Source organism: Zalophus californianus, chromosome 17 (assembly GCF_009762305.2).
Source record: "Zalophus californianus isolate mZalCal1 chromosome 17, mZalCal1.pri.v2, whole genome shotgun sequence".
Lineage (NCBI taxonomy): Eukaryota > Metazoa > Chordata > Mammalia > Carnivora > Otariidae > Zalophus > Zalophus californianus.
The window spans coordinates 5,649,652-5,669,114 of record NC_045611.1 but is presented as its reverse complement, the minus strand read 5'-3'; the positions used below and the strand labels follow the sequence as shown (position 1 = coordinate 5,669,114).

The 19,463-nt window shown below is 43.7% G+C and overlaps 2 protein-coding genes across 3 annotated transcripts in view; one reads left to right on the top strand and one right to left on the bottom strand.

Moving 5' to 3' along the window:
* CDH13 (cadherin 13) overlaps positions 1-19,463 on the top strand; it is a 1,022,481-nt gene that overhangs the window by 261,629 nt on the left and 741,389 nt on the right. The window lies entirely within an intron of this gene.
* Positions 10,924-11,436, bottom strand: LOC113936172 (60S ribosomal protein L12-like). The gene has a single exon (XM_035725262.1). The coding sequence runs from the start codon at positions 11,419-11,421 to the stop codon at positions 10,924-10,926; it is 498 nt and encodes a 165-aa protein (XP_035581155.1). The 5' UTR covers positions 11,422-11,436.

Sequence of the window (19,463 nt, the reverse complement as noted above, 5' to 3'; positions counted from 1 at the left end):
GGAATGTGTTTAGCTTCTTAACCTCCCCATCCCCCCTTCCCTCATGTGCTTCTTTGCCTGGCTCCCTCCAACTTCACCTACCCATTAATCAGTCGGTGCCATATTCATTCTTGCTGGAAAAGTACCGTACTCTTGGCATTTATTCATTGTGTCTTCATTCGTTCGTTCGTTCGTTCATTCATTCATTCATTTTCTGTTCTACCTAAACCCACCTTAGTTGGCTTTCTTTATTTCCATCTAGATATTCTTTTGAAACCCATCTGTCTGTCTTGGGCTGCTTAGTAGAGAGGGGGTTCATCTGATGTGAGTTATCAATATCAGATTTTGAAATATATACTAGTGAGAAGTCTGAAGTCTGGACAAAATTGAAGGGTCTTGGAGCTATAGGGAATGGAATCAACATCTTCATCTTCATGGCTAGCAACTATTGAGTCTTTTCTCTAGTCCAGGTGCTGTGTCTGTATCTTTCATACATTATTTCTTTTAATCCTTGCAACAACTGTACAAAGAAGGTAATGGTGGCCTCACTTTATAGACAAAGTAAGGCTCAGAGAATTTAAATCACAGGAGCAGTAAGTGGTGAAAGCATCCCTCGAGCCTGTGTCTGCTGAATTATTAATAGGATAATCCATGGCAGACACTAATCCTCATGTGTCATGGACAGTAGCAGCAGTGCTGGACCCCTTCAGTGCAGACCATTTGACCCAGCACCTTGGGTAGGTTGACTTTGCATGGCCACCCTATTGAATCATGAGTTTTCCGGAGATGAGATCTACACCATGCCATCCCTCTCGGCCTGCTCCATTTGGGGACAGACATGACTTGGTAGGTGCTTGGCCCTATAAAGGGTCTTCAAATGCTCTGCCTGTCCCCGGTGGATTCCCATATAGGAAGCAGGAATCCTACTTCATGGTCTCTGAACTTTTGCCCTCAGCCCTCCCGCCCATTCCATTCCTTTCTGATTCTGAGTCTCCCAGTTACTCACTCTTCCATTCACTTCCTCTCACCCTTGGGGCTTGAGCTCCTTCCTCATCCTTGTGATGATTTGGCTTCTTTGCCCTGGTACTCTTTGGAAGATGCTTCTCACTGTTCAGTTGCCCCGGGAACTTTCAACCTGGAACCCAGACTCTGACATGTTTTCTCTCTCCTTGGTGGTGGTGCATTTAAGAAAATGCAGTGAGCATTTATAGTGTATCACATATGTTAGGGACTTACGGTAGCAAGCCTGGAATAATCCTTAGAGCACCTCAATGAGGTAGGTTTATTATTTATGATTCATAAATGAGAACACCAAGGTTTGGAGAGGTCACGTAATCACTAAAGACCCTACTGGTAGGAAGTGGTGAGTCACAACAGGGTCCCAGTTCTGGGACCTGGGTTCTGTCTACTCCAAAGTCTCTCTTGTCTCTCCTCTCCTGAAAACCATAGGATCTTATGATTTTCTTCTAAATTGCTTTTTCTATTAAAATTATAACCTGTCATTAAAATATTTAAGCACACAAATTAATTGGTGTTAATTATGATACTTCAAAAGGTGACAAGCAATTTAGAGTGAGATTTGAAGGTAAAAAAAAAAACATCTAAATATAACTTGGCATCTTTCATAATAAATACCAATCATTGTCAATTGTGACTTTATCTAACCCTGATACGCCTTAGGTCTAAACAGAACAGAACATTCTGATTCATCTACCATTTTTACCAGGCTTGGGAGCCTGGTTTTTGGAAATTCTGGTGCTTCAGAACATTTTGGCATCCAAAGCACTTACAAGTAGCTTTCTACGAGTCTCTCTGAAGAGAGATTGAAACGATGATTTTCTTCACTTAAACTGGGAGAAGATGATGAGTTTTCTCTTATACACCATCATTAATTCACATCCCTCCAAATCCTTTGTCCTTCTATGCTTTGTGGTAAACTAAGAGAAAAATGACCTTCTAGTAGGACATGGCGTTAGGGAAGAAGGGAGTGATGTATGGGTGACCAATCGTGTACGATGGTCTTTGCTCTGCTGTCTCTGTCCCTCAAGCCTCCCCTCCTGTCAGACCAGGAGACACCATGAAGCAAGGAGTCAGTGTTCACCAGAGCCGACCAGCAGGGTGACTGGACTAGCAGATCATTACTCTTTCTGGGCCACAGCTTCCCCTGAGGGGAGTAGAGCATTTGAACGGGGTGAACTGGGGTTTCCTCCAGGGCTCCAGCATTCTATAGGCTGTGACTGTAATGACTACGCTTTGACACTTCCCTAGAAATTTCTTACTGAGTCTGTGAAAGGAATGGCAACAATTCTGCAGGGGAAGTGGGAGGAAGCAGAGGCAGCACTGTGAGCACAGGGAACTGTTCTTGCTGATGGCACTTTCCCAGAACCTTCTAATCTGTTGAGACAGAGGAAGAAGTTGAGAATCACTGTTGTCTGGGATCATCGCTAGACCAACTTCTTTCACAGGTGACAATGTGGGGCCTAGAAAAGTCCAAGGTCACACAGCAATGCATAAAAACGTAAGAGCAAAATGAATATTAATTAAGTTTACCTTATATCTGAGTTATTTTAAGGAAAAGTTACCATAAAAAAGAGAATGTCACAAAATAAATCCTCTTTGTGTGTGTGTGTGTGAATCCTTACAGCAGATACTTAAAAAAATCACTTCTGTAAGAAAATTAGAACTTCCTGAACAAAAATGCTCAAAAGTGCTCAAAATGTGACTGAATAAAAGATACCACAGACCCTATATCCCTTAGCCCAGTGCTGTCCAACACAAATATACTGTAAGCCACATAAGTAAGTTTACATTTTCTAGTAGCAACCTTTTAAAAAAACGTAAAAGAACCTGGTGAAATTAATTTGACTGATGTACTTTAACCCATCATATCTAAAATATTATCATGTTGGGGCACCTGGGTGGCTCAGTTGGTTGACTGATCCCTTGATCTCACCTCAGGTCTTGATCTCAGGGTTATGAGTTCAAGCCCCGTGTTGGGCTCCACACTGGGCATGGGGCCCACTTAAAAAAAAAAATATATATATATATATGTATATATATATATATCCATTTCAATATGATAAATTATTGAGATATTTTACTTTTCTGTACGAAGCCTCTGAAATCCAGTGTTCATTGATTCTACACTTCATCTCTCAATTTGGACGAGCCACATTTCCAGTGCTTACTAAGCACATGTGGCTTGTGGCTGCCTCATTGCTCAGGTTGGAGCACTTTCTCTTCTTCCTTCCTCTTTTCCCAGGTTCTATCAAAATGTTTAAATAGAATATACTCTGATTTTTAAAAATACATATATATGTGTATACATGTATGTGAGTATATATGTATGTCGCGCACACACACACACACACACACACACACAGGGAAAGAGAGGGAAAGAGCAAGCACTTTTCCACAGCAGTGTTTCTGGAAAGAGAATCCCTTACATTGTATTTTATTAAACAAGGTGGAGACGTTCCTGCAGATTCCATTTTCCATTACAGGCTTACGCATTTTCAGAAGCTCCATATTATAGGGCTTGTGGCTTAGCAGACCCCCAAGGTGGCAGTGATGAGGGTACATTTAGCACAGTACCGGTTCTTAGTCCCCATTTCTCTGATGTGAGTTATCAGCTTCAAGAAGTTCGTTTTTGTAACCACATCAAAGGGTTGGGCATCTGTGCAGGAAATCCCTCAAAAGCAATCACAAGCCCATTGGTATTGTAAGATTTGGTATTTACCATGTCCTGAAAAAAAAAAAAATGAGAGGCTTAAAAGGATATTCCCCTGCTAAAGACCTGGGGAAAGAGAAATGCGATAAAACCAGGCTCTTGCTGCAAAGATTTAGGATGAGGGACACACCTGAAAATGCTTAGTACATGCAGTAGTGTCCTCCAGCTGCTGCAACAAATGACCCCAAACCCGAACAGCTTAAGACAACAGAAGTGTATTCTCGGGGCGCCTGGGTGGCTCAGTTGGTTAAGCGACTGCCTTCGGCTCAGGTCATGATCCTGGAGAACAGGGATCGAGTCCCGCATCAGGCTCCCTGCTCAGCGGGGAGTCTGCTTCTCCCTCTGACCCTCCCCCCTCTCATGTGCTCTCTCTCTCTCTCTCTCTCATTCTCGCTCTCTCAAATAAATAAATAAAATCTTTAAAAAAAAAAAAAAAAAAAGAAGTGTATTCTCTCCTGGTTCTGGAGGCCAGAACTCTGCAGCGGCGATATCAGCAGGGCCACCAGGTCTAAAGGCTCTAGGAAAGAATTCTTCCTTTGCCTCTTCCAGCTTCTGGTGGTTCCCAGCAACCCTTGGCATTCTTTGCCTTGCAGATGGCAGCATGCCCACCTCTGTGTCTGTTTTCACATGGGCTTCCATGTCTCTTTGTGCCCTGTGTCCTCTCCTTTCTATAAGGATATCAGTCATTGGATTTAGGGCCCACCCTAATCTAGTCTGACCTTATCTTAATTTGAATACATTTGCAAAGATCTTCTTTCCGGATAAGGTGCCATTCTTGGTTTCTGGATGGCATTGATTTGGGGGAGGTTACTATTCAACCTTGTACAGCTTTTGCTAAAGTTCCCTCCTAAGATCTGTCACTCTGGTTCAGGGGGTCACATCCACCACCCACATCTACCACTTACTTTGGAATGTTGACTTTAGACACAGAAATGGGATGTGATGATCATCTAAATCAGTGGCATTCTTTTTCATCACAATGAAGGCCAGGAAGGAAAATGGAGCAAAGCACCAGTGTGTGTTTGGAGGAGGAGGGGAAGCCCAGAGTCATCTGTGACCCCTTCCTCTTTACCCTTCGTTAGGTTCTCAAAAGCCTTCCTGAGTATCCCCAGGGCCCTGTAAGTCTCTCTTTAACCATAATCCCTTTATTATATAGATTGAGACTGATGCTTAGAGATACAAAGTGTTTCTCCAGAATTATACGTGACAACTTGAATCTGAGCCTTGCTTCAGCCACAGCGTGTCCAGACACTCAGTCCATCCATCTCTCTATTACTAACAGAGATGAGTGGCAGGAATCCATGGTATGTGGTATGTTTCTCTTTGGAAAAAGAAAAACAAAACATTCCATCTTGGGCAAATTTTCTTCTATTTTACAAAATTATAAAAGGAAGTTCACGGCGAGGTCAAAGCCATGGCAACATCTATGCTGCCTCTGTGGAATTTCTGTTTCCAAGTAGAGGAAGAGATTGGGAGCAGCTACCTTCAGGTCAGCGTGAAAGCAGGGAGTCCCTTCTCTCAAGGACTCTGCTCTCAACGATTCCTGCCCTAGTGGGCCTGGGGTGGGCTCTGTGCCGTTCCCATTTTCTGCAAGTATTTTGAGTATTTTTTCCTCAAAGTAGAAAAAGTGTGTCTTTGAATCCAAACCATGGGCTAAGCCTTCTAAATTCCTCTCTTAAAAAAAAAAGCTCCTTTGCAAAAATTTTATAATAACCTTTATTTTTTTAGAGCAGTTTTAGGGTTACAGAAAATTTAGCAAATAGGATAGAGTTTCCATATGCTTCTACTGCCCCATTCATAGCTTCCTGTGGGTTTGGACCGATGTGTCATAGCATGTATCCATCCTTAAAGTATCATACACAATAGTTTCACTGCCCTGAATGTCCCTTACGCTCCATCCATCATCCTCTTTCCCCCAAACCTCCAGCAACCGCTGAGGTTGCTTTTTTACCACGTCCATAGTTTTCTCTTCTCAAGAAGGTGATCTAGTTGGAGTCGTACAGTGCGTAGCCTTTTAGGACTGGATTCTTTCACAAAGAAATATGCATTTAAGGTTCCTCCATGTCTTTTCTTGGCCTGATTGCTCGTTTCTTTTTAATAACTGAATAATATTCTATTGTGTGGATGTTCCAAGCTACTTTCCATGACTTCATCCTGAAAAATTACTATCTCTGTACCTGAAAGCCAGATCTACGGTCAGATTAGAGGGTCCTGCGTGGACACAGTCTCTCCTGCACTAGGCCACCAATCCAGCCCCTGCCATTGCCCCCCTGGCTTGCCCTTTTGTCTGAGATACACCAGTACTTCTGCTCTAAAACCCTTCTGGAAAGTTGTATGTTTTGCTTAATTTAAATAATACATTATTGGGGGGAAATGAGATATCTGTTGGATTTATTGTGCTCATGATTCTATTGGACCACATTAGTGTAGAGAAGAATCCTGAAGAAAGAGGAATTAGGGTTTGGAAGAAGATAAATCAGTTTTGAAATGAGGAAGGAAAAAGAAAACATCTGGAAACTTGACATTTCCCAGGATATTATCCTGTGGGTAATCATCAAAGATGATGAGGAGATAGAACGTAAAAAAATACAGAGGTGCTTTCCTGTGGAATTAAAATTCCAGAATGTTCTAGAAAGTGCCAGATGTAAGACCAAACAGGACCAGCTAGTGATGAAAATTTCTCCCATATGGACAAGGTTGCTAACCATATGGCTGGTGCAGCTCATGGAGGTGAGAAGCACTCTCAGTCACCTTTCTGCAATGAACATGGCACCACGGGTTAGCACAGGGGCCACCCAACCAACAGCCACGGGAAACGGATAAATGCTATTTGAAAAAACTCAGAAGCTATATATAAGTTCCTTTTCATTTTAAATAATTCAGACAAACAGAAGTCCCCTTGTCCTCTCTGCAACCATATTCCTCTCTTGGAGGTAACCACCATTACTAGTTTGATGGATGTCCTTTCAGAGCTTTTTCTGGACACTTAGATACATATAGCCATGTCCAATAAAACACAGAGGTTTGTAACGTGGGTGAGTCATACTTAAGAGAGATACTACTGTGTGCAGTTTTCTGCAACTTGCATTTTAATTTTCAAATCCTCTTAAACAGTCCCATTATAGTCTTTCATGTGGATGTATGTTCACATCATGTACACACGAGGAGATAGTTAGGCATTTCTTCCCAACTTTTGCCATTACACTTGTGGTAGATGTATTAATGTACCTCAGTATCTGGTCCTTTCCTACTTTCTGGCAGTGGAGACTATATTCCCCTACCTTCTTGATGTTAGCCATCACTGCATTACTGGATCCAACCATTGAAATGTGTGTGGAAGTGGCATGTGTCACTTCTAGGCCAAAGCATAGAATTGTTGGTGCTCAGTCCTATAATGCTCTCTCCGTCCATAAGATGCTGCCACCTTGGTCACCTGGGTCCCTGGGTGTGTGTGGTTATCAGAATCCCGCTGCTGACCTCCATCGGGCATGGGGCATAGGCAATAAATAAATCCTTGTTGTTCAAAGTCACGGAGGCTTTAGAGTTCTTTGTTACCACTGCATAGCCTAGCCTCTTCTGGCCGATACAGCCCGAGCAGCCTTGCACATGTTTCTTTCTGCACAAGTGACAGCATTTCTCCAGGAATGAATGTCTGTTGCAAAGTCAAAACACTAAATTGCTTTTAAAGCATCTTCTTATACATCAAGCCCCTACCTTTTGTCCCTTGGCTCCTCTGCTTCTCTTGACTTTAGACTCCTTTCTATTATTTATTCATGGTTTATTAGATAAATGTCTTCCCCAGATAAACCAGGAGCTCCCTGGAGTTTGCTGTTTCCTTTGCCCAAGGCTCCAGTGTTAGTGATTGTTTCATTAAACTCTAATCTCAAGGCTAATCCCCACTGGAAAATGTGTTCTGTCCTATAAGAAGGCTCCCAGGCTCCAAGTCTCAAACCACTAAACAGGCCATGCAGGTGTTTAATGGTGCTTACTGATGGTCACGTGACAGTGTTATTTCTTTCTGCACATTTCCAGTACGATTCACAGTATATAAAAGGGTTACCTTTCAGTTTGGGAGGTACTAAATTAGAGAATAGGATTTCCAAAGCCCTGTATTCTTCTTTAGAGCACAGCAAGGGTGTTCATTCTGACCCCAAGGGCCAAAGATGCTGCACGCCTCCCAGTTGATGAGTTTATTCAGCTCTGACCTGTGCGGCCAGTGGGGCAGCAAATGGGAGGGGGGTTTCTTTGAGGTTGGTGTGCTCTCCACCAGAATTTAGCAGTGGGGTAAAGATGCTGAGGTTGATGCAAACTCAGAGTTCAGCCTGGCTGCTAGGACAAAGCCAGCCCACTCACTTCCCAGCTGTGGCCCCTGGGGTGGAGGGACCTGAAACCCTCTGTTGATGGGAAGCAAAAAGGTCAGAACCAAAGCAGAACTTTGAGAGCTCTAGAACTGAATCCCATAGCTTCCCTGAGCAGTGAGATTCTTTGCAACTTTCATTCACTCATACATCTCATGGAGGCATGAGGTGTAATGTGGTTTGTGCGGAAAAATACACGTTTGCAACAAGAGAAGAGCTGAGTCTATGACAGCTTTAGGAAGATTTGTCAAGTCAGCTAGGTGTGATCCCTGTGTCCACCATCTCCTTTCCGTCATGCCTTTCCCCCCACCCCACTCACAAATCTGCAATGGATCCCTGATGTCCAAAGCATCACATCTCACATCTGTTAGGACGAAGTGACCTGGAGGGGCACTGCAGAGATGGACATCAGCACCTGGACATTGCCTCTTGCTTGCTGTACCGTCCTGAATAAATCCCACCTCCGCTCCATCTGTGAAGTGGGGTAGTACCAGTGCCTACCCCACAGGATGACCATCAGGATTAAATGAGCTAACCCCAAACAGATGAGGAAGATGTTCTGAGGCTTTTTGGGGGAGCAGTTCCAGGTACCTTGACACAGATGGCACCCGGTAACCATGGGCATTCAGAATGTGTCATCCTCCTCTGACTCCCTTCACTCACTGCCAGACAGTATCTGTGGGGCCTGGATCCCCTCACACCCATGCTCCAGGCTCCTGTCCTGGAATCCTGATTTTTGCCACCAAATTCCACAAAACCTCCATCGACTGCCTGCTTTGAGCTGCCCCCACCAGCCAATGTCCAGGAGCCTGAGCTGTGTCCAGTGCTCTGGCCTCATCCAGCCATTCTGGATTTGCAGATGCTTCTCCTGAACCTAAAGGGCTTGTGATTCATAACTCACCCAGTCCAGTCCGCCACCCCATTGCACGGCCCTCAGAACCCCCAGCACCCATCACTCCCATTCCGCAGATGACACTGCCCTCTCCACTTGGTCCCATCCTGCGGTTGCCATGGTTATCTGTGGGAGAGCAGCTTTTCCTCTCAACTCTTCTCCCCAAATCTCCAGCCCACTCCCTCTGCCCATTCCTGTCTCTGTGTTAATCTGTGGCTTTTCACATGCGTCTTGTTTTCTTAACTATTTAGTAAACTCATCAAGTGTGGGGGATTGACCTTACTGGAACCCTCTGTCATAGTCAAAGAAGCTGAATTTGGGCCAGCTAAATTAAAATATCGTACTCAACACTAACACCTTTGTGGATCTCTGCAACACGCAGGTGGGGTTCAGACAAGTGTGAAATTAATGCATGAACAAATGCAAACCGGCTGACATTTTCTCAGATACCTGGGGTCTTCAAATCTAGTGTAAAATCCGCTGCTAGGTCAAAACATTCCTTAAAGTAGATGAGTGATTAATATGAAAGACAGGGAAGTATATAAAACAGTTTAATTAAAATACTCTTAGCTGGATATACTTCGTTGACCCCTGGGAGGAAGAAACCAACTGTAATTAGTGTCTTCTATTACTGCATGTAGGGACAGTGGTACCTAAAAATTGTGTCTCTTCAAATGTTTGTTGTCTCGGCACTAAAATCTATATTTAGTCCTAATTCAAAGTATGTGAAATTGGAGGTGGGGCTGGGGAACCTCATCATCTGCGTTGGTGAATGAAACCCTCTGAGTCTATGTTGGTTTAATTAAAAGCAAATAACAACACAAATAAACAAATAAAAAAAACTCAGTAGAAATGGGACTCAGACTTCAAAATGGCCAAAGTGTTTTCTGATACAAAGTGAATTAGAGTTGACCGCTTTTTCCCAAAGGACAGGGAGTAGGCCGAAAGAGAGAGGGGGACATGTGTAGTGCTGATGTGTCTGGGGAGAGGTGCGCTGCTGGCTAGCCCGGCATACCCACAGATACTCAGACAGGGGTACATGTTCTTCTGGCCACACGTTGTGCCTTGACCCACAACACTTAGAGCCCTTCCTTCCCAGCTTGTAGGTCTGTTGCCCAACCCCCTTACCCCCACCCCCAGGGAACAGGGTGGAAATCTCTGTCTTAACAATTAGAACCATCTGTGAACAAAGTCCATGAGGTAGTCAGGGCGAAAAAGGTCTAAAGGTGGCAGTACTGCCCAGGCCATCAGAGAAGGTAAACCAAGGCACAGGATATAAGAGTTGACAAAAACGTTGTGTGATGAATGGGGGTGTGCATGGGGAGGGAGGGCTGTCAGGGATTGTCTCACTTTGTGCATGCATCCCATGAGCAGACTCTGAGATAAGAGTTCAAGGGCAGTTATTTTTTTGGGAGATGAAGGAGCCACAGGTGGAGGGTTAGGGGGTTGAGACAGGGAAGGGAAGGCAATTAGCTAGTGAAGCTTGAGTCAGTACAATGGTGACCAACGAGCTCCAGTGGAGCCTAGTCCTTGAGGGGAATGCGAGGAAACTACATAAAGCATGCTCTGAGTTATTCTACCCAAGCCCACCTTTCTGTCAGTCTTTGTTTAGAAGCTGGCAAAGCACAAGTTAGAGGAAGCTCTCTAGCAATGAAGGGCAGTGCTACATTGACAGAGCAATGACTCAGTCTAAACATTCTCTTCCCCTGCGATCTAGCGACCACACTCCTCTGTATTTACCCAGAGGAGTTGAAAACTTAGATCCACACAAAAGTCTGAATGTGCATGTTTATAGCAGTTTTATTAATAATAGCCAAAACTTGGAAGCAACCAAGATGCTCTTCAGTAGGTGAGTGGATAAATAAACTGTGGCCCATCCAGACAAAGGAATATTATTTATTTTTTTATTTTATTTTATTTTTTGGTTGTCAAATGATCCTTTATTGAAACATTTTCCTTTGTAGTTAACTAGCCGGGCATTCCAGCTCACCACTGTTGATGTCATCTATGATGTCATGAGGGTGGCGGCCGTCTACGTTGCAGCCCACAGACTGGGCAGTCCCCAGGATCTCTTTAATGGTTCCAGAGAGTTCTCTGGCTAAAGATCGGTGTCGCATCTGTCGGGCAATATTGACAATCTCATCAAAAGTGATATTTCCACTGTACTTAATGTTTTTCTGCTTCTTTCTGTCTCTTGGTGGTTCCTTGAGGGCTTTGATAATCAGGGCAGAGGAAGAAGGTACCACTTCAATCTGGGCCTGTCTGTTCTGAATGGTCAGTTTCACCGTAATCCTTAGACCCTTCCAATCACCGGTTGCCTTGGTGATGTCATCACCAACCTTTTTTGGAGACAGACCCAGCGGGCCGATCTTCGGGGCCAGGGCAGACGTGGCACTGACTTCGCCACCGGTACACCTCAGGTACACGACTTTGATCTCGTTGGGGTCGAACTTAGGCGGCATGGCGGAGGTGGCTGGCGTCGGATGAACCCGGATCCGGGACGACCGAAGAAAGTTGCACCTTTGCCTCCCCGAGCCGAAAGCCAAAAGGAAGGAATATTATTTAATACTAAAAATAAATGAGCTACCAAGCCAGGAAAAGACGTGGAACAAACGTACATTCATATTACCTTTTTTTTTTTTTTTTTTTAAGAGGCGGGGGACGCACAAGCGTGGTGGAGAGGGGCAGAGGGAGAGGGAGAGAGTAAGCAGGCTCCACATCCAGCACAGGGCCCCACACGGGGCTCAATCCCACACCCCAAGATCATGACCTGAGAGGAAATCAAGAGTTGGACATTCAACCTACTGAGCCACCCAGGCGCCCCTACATGCATATCACTAATTGACAAAAGCCAATCTGAAAAGGCTACGTACTGTAGGATCCCAACTATATGGCATTCCAGAAAAGGCAAAACTATGGAGACAGTGAAAAAAAAGCAGTGGTTGCCAGGGGTTGGTAGGGGGAGAAAGATGAGAGGGTAGAGCACAGGGGATTTTTAGGGCGGTGAAAATACTCTGTATGATGCAGTGATGGATACATGTCACTATGTATTCGTCCAAACCCACACGGTGTACAATACCAAGAGTGAACCTTACGTAAACTTTGGACTCTGGGTGTTTATATGTATTGATGTAGGTTCATCAGCTGTAACAAACATACCTCTCTGGGGATGGGGGAAGCGGGTATTGGGGGGAACTCTGCTTGTGTTGCGGCAGAGGGCATATGTGAAATCTTGTCCCGTCTTCCTAATTATGCTATGAACCTAAAATTGCTCTAAAAGAACTAAGTCTTTAAAAAGGAAGAAAAAAGAGTGATGTGGTCAGGACAAAGACAGGAGTGGAATGCCAGGAAAGGGGTTTGGCCACTGCGTCCTTTGTACCCATGTCTTCGCAAGTTTTTGCTAGAATCCAGACTAGATTCCAGAGCAGGCTTCTGCCTGGTATGGGTGATACTATCCCCCGTGTGGTCCCCCACCACGGCCCACTTATTAGTAACAATAATAATGCATAAAATGTGTCGAGAACTAACTGTGTGCCCCATGTAATGTCTTAACCCATGTAGCCCTCACAACAACGTCTTTGGGAAATACTAGTCATCCTTCTTTTACCATGGGGGCGGGGAGGAGCCTAAGGTTCCTTTTTTAAGCAATTTTAAGCAATTTTAAGCAAATGGTCCCTTGTTGCACAACCAGTCAATAGCAAGATTGGCCCGTTTTTTCCAACTCCATCACCTGCAAGTGTCTTGACCATGATTCCTGCCAGTACTGTTTCCTCTAAAAGGACCCAGGCACCCACCAGTAGTTAACAAGTCTGACTTCCTCAACCGGTACTTATTTCTGAAAGTAACAGAGCAAAGAAACAGAAGTTGTCATGATTTTTAAAGGCAAGCCTCCTCTCCCGCAGCTTGGTCAGAACTGGGGCGGGCAGAAGTGCAGTCCGCTTCTCCATGTGTGGAGGGGGTTGGGGCTCGGCGGTCCAGGAATCCATGACTCCTGGGAGCAGAGAATGTGGAAGTTACACGCTCCATTTAGACATCAGTGTTCTCTCGTACAAAATGGTCCCTAGTTCATTAATCAGACTCTCCAAATTTGTTTAACTCATTATTTATAATATCGTTAAATCCAGTGACACCAAAAGGTGTCACCGCGAGCAGTGGGCAAGTCCAACTTTAATCCTCAGAAAATGTGTAAAATGTCTTTCTCTCCCTCTGTTATCAGGAATGGTGGATGGAAGCAAATGTTAAATTTGCACGATGTGCCATGGTCTCAACTTTCACTGAATCCTAATCAACTTAATACCCTTTTGCCTTCTTGAAACTGGATGATGAAATGTAACCCTGAGAGAGCTTAAATAGAACTCAGGCCTGGATGCTCCCTGCAAAATGGCCTAATTTGGTGGTTATAGCACGAGCGTTGTATGTGCAGTGATCAAATCCTGTGTTTTCAATTGTCCTTTTTATGGCCAATTAAGATAGTCTTAGGATCTAGATTTAATATCAGAATCATCTAATGTAACAGACTAAAGCGTGCCCTCCAATTACAGGGAGAATGTCTTTTTTGACAATGGTTCTCTGGATAAGTTTTACAGGCTTCTATTTCTGAACTTGACTCTAAGGGCCAAAGCAGCACATTTTGGAAATGGTTTTGTAAACTGTAACGAAGGTATCTTTCTTTAGCGGCTTCCTGCCCAAAAATGGCAGAGTGCTTTACAAACTTATCAAAGTGATATACACGGGGATCGTTTTATTCTCTGCTGAAATACAGGGACCTGGGGGGGAGCCACAGTCAGTGGTGAAAAATCTTCCAGTTGCTGGGTCAATGATGGGGACAGAGGGTGTGCAGCATCTAAAACACCCTCCAGAATGGGAGGGCTTGTTCAGGTGGGTGCAAGAGCTATGGTGCTGGAATGCCACCTGCTCCAAGGTGACACTTTTGCAGAAAGGGCTCATCTGAGTTTTGATGCTCTTCTGTCCCAGATGGCATGGTGATATAGCTCCCTGTCAAGTTGATTCTTCCCTTGGATCACTCAGTTCTTATGAGCCACTTTAAGGTACCTTCTGGTATACACACTCTAAAAAATGGGCACGTTTCAGTGCTTTTCAGTTTTGAGCATAGGAGATCATCAGAGGGGAACTGATACATCACGGCTTCTTGAATGCCAATTAACTACCAGGAAGACCCATCTGAATGATAACATGAATGAAAAACAGTCTGGGCTTTAAAGGACATGCTCAAAGCATCTCTGAGCAGAAGCCTTTTTGACTGTTTTAATTAGTAGTTTAAAGTAATTCGTATTTAATATATCAGATGTTTCTATGTAGATGGCAATGTTTAAATGCCTCCAGATGACACATTCCTTTTTAGCCTATTGATTCTGTATGGAGTCCAAAGTTCAGTTCCATGGGAGAAGCACTTATTCGTCACCATCCATATACGTGTTACCACATTCAGGCTGCATTACGGAATGCAGAAATGAATTAATCCATGGGCTCCAAGGGGCTCCGAATGGTAGGTAAGAGATTCATGGATAAATGACTCAAATGAAAGGAAGACTCAGAAAACACTGTGATAGATACACACACACAAAAGCTGCCGGCATACCTAGGGATGTTGTTAGCATTTTTACATTTGTTGAAGTAGTCGACTGTCATATTTCTCAATTTTGGTTATGAATTAAGAAAGCAGGAGACTGAGAGAATCTTCCCCACTGGAAGATGGTTGCAAAATATATAGAATTTTTATTTCTGTATTCTTATGTGACACATTTGGGTTTTCCTTAGAGAAAATTGAGTTTACCGTAGTTCTGATTAATATGTAGCAAACTGAAATATGTGGAAATATTTGAAGACCTAAAAACTGGAAAACTCCTATATCCACAGTCACAGAGCCTCTCACTATAAAACCGAGGATTGTAAGGGGGGGAGCAAATAAAAGTGAGGGGTCTTTGTCTCCAAACCAATACAACTTAACGGTAACTTATGGGGAGTGGGGTCGCTGAGGAAGGAAGGCTGAATGTCACTGCTGTCATCAGAGAAGGTAAATGGAAGGAAGACACTCACAAATGAGAGGGAGGAGCAGGCCACATTAACTGCATGAAGGGGCCCGTCAATACCATGGGTCAACGGGGCCATGCAAGAACATGACCATGCTGGTCTCACATTGGTGAGTCCAACAGAAGGGCATGCAGGATGAAGCCAGGCAGTTGCCCCGGTTTAGGGGAAAGAATATTTCAGGTCAAGTTCAGAGAAAAATGTAGACATTTTTAAAAACCAGATACACTAACACAGAGCACACTAACGAAAGAAATAAAAGTTCTTGAAAGGAAAATTCTGAGTATATAATTGCAAAACCCTGCAAGACAGTTGAGAAAGGAGAGAGAGAAAACATATATCCAAACAAGCATGTTGTGACAAAATATGGACTTCTTTAGTAAACTTGGTTTAAAAGATAGCATATAAAATAAACTGAGGACATGCTTTGAGCATGTCCTTTAAAGCCCAGACTGTTCAATATAAGAGCCTAAAGCTTCTTTTTTTTTTTTAAGATTTTATTTATTTATTTGAGAGAGAGAGAATGAGAGACAGAGAGCACGAGAGGGAAGAGGGTCAGAGGGAGACGCAGACTCCCCGCTGAGCAGGGAGCCCGATGCGGGACTCGATCCCGGGACTCCAGGACCATGACCTGAGCCGAAGGCAGTCGCCCAACCGACTGAGCCACCCAGGCGCCCAAGAGCCTAAAGCTTCTTGACAGCAGCAAGTTTGAAACAAGCCAAAGAGAGTGGAAGGACATTTGCTCAGGCAATTGGGCACAGACCTGCCATCTGGCAGACGGTGCCCAGGAAGATGGCAGAGGAAATGCAGAACCAGGCAGGGTCAGGTCACCTCCATTTTTATGATCAAAGAAAATAATCACCTTGTAAAAGGGCTGAAAAAATATAAATAGGAGAAAATTGGAGTTCAAGTTAGTTGAGAAGATGATAAAAGTGGATCCTATTGATTTAAGCGAGTGCACATCTGTAGGACCGGATGAATTACATCTCACAGAGGACACAGAGAACATTGTGATTACAATCTCAGCCACAGTTTCTGTAATTTTTGAGACATCATGGAGAAGAGAGTTGTGAGTGGGTAGGAGATGGGCATGGTCAACATTTTAAAAAGATAGAGAACATAAGTTCTGGAAATTAAAGACCATGAAGCTGAACTTAAACCTTTAGTAAAATTCTGAACAGATCTACCCGTGGTCACCATTCCTCCATCTGTCGATTCTTCAACCATAAATTAGTATTCATTCAGCAAATATTGACTGACTACCTATTGTGTGTTAGGCACTGGGGATATGCTGGAAAACAAAATATAGATAGTCCTGGTTCTACTAGGACTTAGATTCAGATGATGATGGTGGCGGGGGGTGGGGGTTATAATAGGACTGTCTGTGAATTCTACAAGGGTAATGGTGAGATCCTGCAAAGGCTAATGTCAAAATCAAGGTGGGATGGGACTCGGGTCCGGTCACAATCCTGTGTTAGTCAGGACTTTTTCCATTGCAAATGCCAGAAACTCAAATAAAATTGGCCAAAGTAAAAGGGTATTTCATGGCCTGTGTATGTGAGAAGTCCATGAATAATCCTGGCTTCAGGACTGGGTGGGCATATAAGTTCAGATACTACCTATTTCTAGGACTTTATCTTCATCTCTCTGCTTGACTTTCTTCTACATTGGTTCCATTCTCTCCGTCTTTTTGGTTTTTTTGGGGGGGGGGTTGCTTTGTTTTATTTTTGTTTCATTTTGATGGTCAAGATAGCTTCCTGTAGCTTCAAGCTCAAGCTCTATCTTCACAGCAACTGCAGTGGAGAGAGGCTCTATCCCCTGCTAGAATAAAGTTCACTTTTATCAACATGAGTCGTGTGTACCTCCATGAATCAGCTCTGTGGCTAAAGAAGACCAAATAAACTGATGGGCCTGGTCTGGGTCAAGGTCAAATGTCCCCTCCTGCACCAGAGATAGAGTCAGTTTGTCACCCAGCTGGACTGTGAGTCTCTGGGTGTGGTGAGGGAAAGGATGCTGGGCAGGCAAAGCCAGGTCTCTGCTGCAGGGCCCCCTGTGCACTGGCCTGGGTCAGAAGTCTTAGGAGCATTAGGATCCATTTTCTATTTTATACCTTCTTGTTTTTCCTTTTTCTTTTCTTTCTTTCTCGCTCCCCACCCCCATTTTGCTTCAAACCTCCAACACAGTAGTGAGTGAAAACGGCAAAAGTGGATAGCACTGCCCTGTTCTGAGAGGGAAAGCGTTCATACCATTAAATATGACGTTAGATGCAGGGGTTTTTGTTTATGTACCTTATCATGTTGGGGAAGTTCCTTCTCTGTTCCAAGTTTATTGAGTTTTTATCATGAATTAATGTTTGGATTTTATCAAATGCTTTTTCTGCATCAATGTCACTTTGGTGATCTGTGTCTTCTCCCGCCCCCACTTTTTTTTCTTGGCTGGTCTAGCTAAAAATTTGTCAGTCTTATCTTTTCAAAGTACCGGTTTTTAGTATCATTGATTTTCCCTACTGTTTTTCCACCTCTTACTTGAAAGAGGCTATTGGCAAATTAAATTTTATCTGGCTACACAACTCTGTCGTATAAGGAACTGGGACAGGCGAGGAAGGCACGTGAAAATGGCATTCAGGACTTTGGAGGATTACATTCCAGAAGAGGAAATGGGAAAAGTATTTCACCCTCCAGAAGTAGAACTCAGATCCGTGTACACAAATTACAGAGAAGCGAAGGTGAGCAATGTTACCACCTACCCTAAAACACAAGCCCCAGAATCATACTGGTTTGGATCACATTCTCAGCCTCACCGTCTGCTAGCTCTGTATTAGATCATGCTGCTATAGCAGATACACCTCCAAAACTCAGCCGTTTACCAAGCAGTTTATTTCTTGCTCTCAAGAGAACTGCCCGTGGAGGGTTTTATGATTCAGGCCTGGTAGCCGTGAACGCCACTCCTGTGCAGATGGACCAGACCTAACAGAGGCTGGAAAATTTGTCTAGCCATGTGCCCAAGAGGCTAAGAAAATCTTTTTGTTGAATCACTAGTCAGGCTATGCCACACTATGTAATTTGGGGTTTTTCTTTTTGAGCTTTTGTTTCCTTATATGTAAAAAGAGGATAATAGGGCGCCTGGGTGGCTCAGTTGGTTAAGCGACTGCCTTTAGCTCGGGTCATGATCCTGGAACCCCGGATCGAGCCCCGCATCGGGCTCCCTGCTCGGCAGGGAGTCTGCTTCTCCCTCTGACCCTCCCCCCCTCTCATGCTCTCTCTCTCTCTATCTCATTCTCTCTCTTTTTAAAAAATCTTTTAAAAAATCTTAAAAAGAGGATAATAATGTCTGTCCCATGAGCATTCCCCATGCTCCTCAGTATCTGGCACAGGGTGGGAGTTTAATGAGCATTTGTTACGTGAATGAGTCTGCAGATTTAGAAGCAGGTGTAAGGACCGCTGTAGGTAGCACACATAGAATCCTATTTGATTTATAGGGAGGGTTCAGTACCTGATGGTAGTTGTTGCTGCTGCTGCTCTTAAGGCTTTATAAAGGAATGAAGCTGGACAAGAACACTTCAAGCTACAGTTTGAAGAGTGAAGTCTCTCTTGGAAGGTTTCAGGCAAAGGCAACTCTCAGCCATGTCATGGTATGGAGTCCTGCCCTCGCATGTCCTTTGAGTCTAGATCTAGTGGGACATCACATAAACCACAGTTTCACTTGCTCCTTTATAACTTTGAGACTCAGTTTCCACACTTTTAAAGACCTACTTAGCACACTAGCCATGGCAATTCATTGGGATAAATGTATGAAACTGTGGGAAAAAGCCTGGAGCATGGACAGGGTAAGCGCTTAATAAATATTTGTGGGTTTTTTTTCTTCTTTGCTTCTTCGTTGCTTCTTTGTTGCTTCTATGATACAGACTATAGTCTTTATTAATTGCATTTGAAATGATTTGTTACGATTGAAGATAAAGAGAAAATTCCTGGGATTGTAGTTCTGCAGTTCCAACCATTGTTCTCTGCGAATGATCACAAGAGTTCCTTAATCTGCACTTAAAGGCAGGGTTTCCTGTTCCTTGGACTCAAGGCATGCTGGTATCTAGGAAACTGACTTCTCAGAACGTTTAAGAACTGTTAATAGGCCAACGAGTCATGAATCAGAGATTTTTATATCCACCCAAACTTGATAGAGGATTAAATAAGCTATTTCCTAGGGAAACTAGGTGTATACCATTTTTCTGTAAGAAGATGGTACCTACAAATCTAGAAACTCAAGTTTAGCAAAACAGAAGATAATGATTAAGGACTTGCCTTCTCTGTGGTTGCTTTATAACAAAATGCAGAGTAGCTGCCCCCTTCTTTCACAAACAATGTAAAACCCTGCACCACCCCCTCCACCCAGTTTATGAAAGTCACCATTATTTAAAAACAACAAGTTTAGGGGCGCCTGGGTGGTGCATTCGGTTAAGTGT

Coding starts and splice junctions, on each gene's coding strand:
- LOC113936172 (XM_035725262.1), bottom strand. CDS start 11,421: ATGCCGCCTAAGTTCGACCCCAACGAGATCAAAGTCGTGTACCTGAGG.